The sequence below is a fragment of the Colletotrichum navitas genome (genome assembly GCF_030913465.1).
Source record: "Colletotrichum navitas strain CBS 125086 chromosome Unknown LY79scaffold_116, whole genome shotgun sequence".
NCBI lineage: Eukaryota > Fungi > Ascomycota > Sordariomycetes > Glomerellales > Glomerellaceae > Colletotrichum > Colletotrichum navitas.
This window is the reverse complement of record NW_026850662.1, coordinates 36,564-40,497: the sequence shown is the minus strand read 5'-3', so window position 1 is coordinate 40,497 and position 3,934 is coordinate 36,564. Positions and strand designations below refer to the sequence as shown.

Here is a 3,934-nt window from a genome sequence, read left to right as displayed (position 1 = left end):
TCCTGGAAACGGAGCGGGCAGGGAAGCCTGTACACGCGTATAGGAGCAGGGATAAAAATTCAGCATGTTTTCAATGATATAAGGCCTCCACCGCGCCCTAGCTTTCCATACATCAGACGCGCCTGTTTATAGATGTTTTTAGTGACATGGCCTAAAGGGCTCCCATGCCAGAGAAATAAAATCACTTCTCACCGACGCCTCGTCACGCACCTCCCCCCAAGATTCCCTTCATCAGACCTTTCCTAGGCGCTAACCTAGTTGGAGGGGCTCAGGCAGAGCAGGCTGACCAAGCTTCAACCGAGTCTGCAAAACCACCAGCGCGTCGGCCAAGAGTTCCGTCACTATGGGCCAGACTTTGACGCAGACTTGAAGATGGCGTATTCGATCGTTGGCTCGCCGCAGCTCAAGTCGGGCTTGAGCGGCATGATGATGCAGCTTGGCGCTCTTATTGCCGAGACCTGTGTACCTTGTGATTGCCTCGCCCTGGACCTGGCTCTTCCTCGTTGCGTCCGCTAGCCTCGACACGGCAACGCCATTGAGGCGCATAAAGACAGTCCGTACCCGTGAAGCCTGCTGCAATGCAAAGGTCCAAACACCTAACCGCTCGTTGGCGGTTCTGCGAATGCGTACCTCGACCGCCTGTTCCCACTGTCTGACGCTGGTCGCGTATGCTTGTGCGTCCTCTAGGGATAAGGGTTGACCATGGGCAAAGGAAGGTTGAGGGGCCGGTAGTACGTCCGGGTCTAGTCGCGGCTGTGCTAGTTGACCATGGTCCAGATATTCCGAGCGGAAGAAGGCAACCATGCGTTCCCTTGCTGCAGGATCTAGCGTTAAGGGTGTATTGTAGAGGTTGATTTGCAGCTGCTGTATGATTCTAGCGATGACTCTCCAGAGTCTTGAGTCAATTCTGGATGGCATGGAACAATTGGCGATGAGATAAGCCTGGAATGCAATGACGAAGACACCGCAGTCAGACCCGTTGTCTTGCCCTGGGCAGGCAATATCAAATGCGCCCTCGAGAGGATGAGGTATTCCTGGAAAGTAGCGGTTTAGAAATATTTCAAGCTGGCCTTGGGCTTCGCGAGTGTGGTCAAGACTTGGTAATGAGTCGTACAGGTCAATTTGGAAGCCGTCTCCGTCCTCTCTGTGTATTTGCGCCAGCATCCAATGGTTGCTACCTATGAATAGGGGCACAAGGAAGCTTTTTGTGTGCAAAAGCGAATCTAGAGTTGTATGGCTCATATCGTTCTGGCCACTGACAACATAGTGCTCGATTAACAAGCAGTCTGTACTGGACGACACTGCAAACAGAGACAAGCATTGAGAAATTTCCGCGCTGCTCAACCAGGCGTTCAGGTCCAGAGCTTCCATTTCTACTTGCTGCAGCGTGCCTTTTTGGCCTGTAGGTGATGAGGGAGAGGCCACTAGGCTGTGCGTGGTATCTGGATGATTTAGAAGAGATGGCGATGGCGCACCTCCTGGCACGTCGCTTGTTGTCAAGTCCAAGTCAGCTCTTGGCAACAAACCCGGGGTACCTATTATGAAGGATGAACCCTCCTCATGTATCTGGGGCAGTTCCTTTCTCGGACGTTTCGGTGGGTTCCCGCCTAGACCTGAAGAGTACCGCTTGCGTTGGGAAACAGCCGATAGAACCGCTTGTTCTTGTGTCGTCGCGTTGGAGGTTCTCCGCCCAGAGAGCGGCCTGTCCAACTCTGTAGTGCGGTCGCGGTGGAGGCTTTGGTCTTGGTCGACCTGAAGGATGCGTCGTGTGTCAGGCGACGAGGCGACTGCCTTGGGTTCTGAACCAACCTCGTAATCGCCCCCTTGGTAGCTGTCGTCGGTATTGTCGTCGCGCTTCTCGTCGTTGTCGTCAATGTCGCCTTGAGAGTCGTCGTCGCGGTTGGCATGCGAGTCGTTGCGCCAGTCGGAGTCCGCGCGAAGGTCTGCCACGTTGTGGTTGGACTCAAATATTGGCGACTCAGCTGGATGAGGCGAGTTGGGTGTAGTATCCAGCGGGGGGGAAGCTGCACGAGTGGCCGCAAGGGGAGAGGTCGCTGCGATGGAGTCTGGCTGAATAGGTGTTGAGGCTGCGGAATGAGCGCAAGGTAGGTGGCGGCGGCTTCTTTCGATGGAACGCGACGTGTTGCTAGCTGGGCTGTGGGGATGATCTTGGTTGCGGGAGGCCTCGGCTGTATTCGCTGGATCGCTCATGTCCGACGCTTCTCCAATCTTCTTTGCCCTTTTTGACCTTAGTCGGCTCTTCGGCCAGGCTTTGAGAGAGACTGTACATGGGGGGTAAGAGTGTCAGTAACAGCAGACACAAATGTATGGGCGGAGGGAGGTTGGGGCGGAGGCAATACACGTACAGTGGCAAATGGTTCTCTTGAGGCTGTCCTTTTTCGCAGTATTGGGAGCGTGAGGGTTTTGAGACTCGAATTGGCGATACAGGTCGAGAATGGTCATGTCTGGGTACTCGAGGTGAAGATTATGTAAGGCTTCGAGGGCAAAGCGACATTTGATGATAGTGGCGTCAAAGAGGAAGAGAAAGATGCTTCGGGAAATCCCCCATTCCCTGAGGACGCGTTTTTGACGACAAGCAATGTCCTTGCCAAGGGTTTCCTGGAGCTGCTGAAGGTCTCTTGCGAGGAGCCCGTCGAGTGCGATAGTAAGGATGGAGAGATTTATTCGGCGCAGGGCAAAAAGGGGAAGAGAATTGCCTTGGGTGGTCGCTTGAGGCGCCGAGGCAAAGCCGTGGCGGATCGTGACCCAAAGGGATGCGATGACGCTGTGTTGACGCTGGGCTAAGGCGTTAGGGAGCGCCAGCGAGTTGAAGCTGTTGATGAGAGACTCATAGGCTGCTGCATCCTGCATGACGTTGCTCGTGTGACTTGTTGGTTGATCCGTATAGATAGATCAGTGACTGATGCACATGGAGATGATGGGTGCAAGAAAGAGCGTGACATCGTAACTGATCGAGTGAGTCGACGTTCACCACCGCACAAGTGACAGATTTTGTGTTGATGGGAGGAAGGGGGAGTAGAAGAAAAGGAGGGGCGAGCGACATGTCGATGCCGCCAGCAAGAAAGACCAACGGTGGAAGTTGACAAACCAGTATTATTTGGGTGCCTACTCTGTAGTGTAGGCCGATACTGTAATAACGACCTGAAGGTGCCAGCGAGTGATGGAAGGAAGGAGCATGGAGTCGCACCGCCTCAATGACGTCCGCGATGGCATCAGGAACCAGATCGCGAACCAGATCGCGAACCAGATCGCGAACCAGAAGGAAGGGGTGCAAGGGGAGGAAGGACCCCACCCGGCTAGCCTGCCTGTAAGTCACCGTTGGTGGGCCGGTGTTGGCTCCCCTTTAAATTATGGTACCTATGGGTATGTGTGGGGAGGGCATCTCGCCGCAAGAAATGTGTGCATATTTTGCTCCCGGAGATGTGTACGTTCCTGCACTACAGAGCCAAACCACATTATGCTCTTCAAAGTAAGGACCAGAACTGCGGGAAAGACCACACTCATCAGAAGATCTGTTCTTGTTTCATTTTTCTTTCCCCGACAAGTACTCTGTGCGCTGTCACCACATGCAAGACGGGATCTGAATCACACTGTTCGGCACGGGGTTCCGGTCGGGTTGTGGGGTGGGTTCCTTCCACCCCGTACAGAGTACAGAGTATTATTACTCCGTACATCGTAAGCGGACCAAAGCTGTAGGTCCAAAAGGCTGCCCCGCGCCTGTCGTCCTGGTTGCTGACAGGTACGTACTTACCACACACACGACTTGAAAACCGGCACATGGGGAGAAGCTCTGACGCCTGATCAGCGGGGAACAAGACAAGCGTGAGGCGCTGACAGGAAGCCAGTCATGTTTGGCATATTACCAGGCGTTGATTGTTTGCCTGATGCACGGGGGATTGTAGTCGATGGCCAT

General features: G+C 54.1%; 1 protein-coding gene across 1 annotated transcript; it reads right to left on the bottom strand.

Moving 5' to 3' along the window:
- Positions 1–249: 249 nt before the first annotated feature.
- LY79DRAFT_663356 (uncharacterized protein) lies at positions 250–3,934 on the bottom strand (the record flags this gene model as incomplete). The annotated part of the gene is made up of 4 exons (XM_060562838.1): positions 250–2,282; positions 2,367–2,865; positions 3,131–3,326; positions 3,885–3,934. 4 exons carry the CDS (start codon positions 3,932–3,934, stop codon positions 250–252), a joined length of 2,778 nt encoding a protein of 925 aa, XP_060408178.1.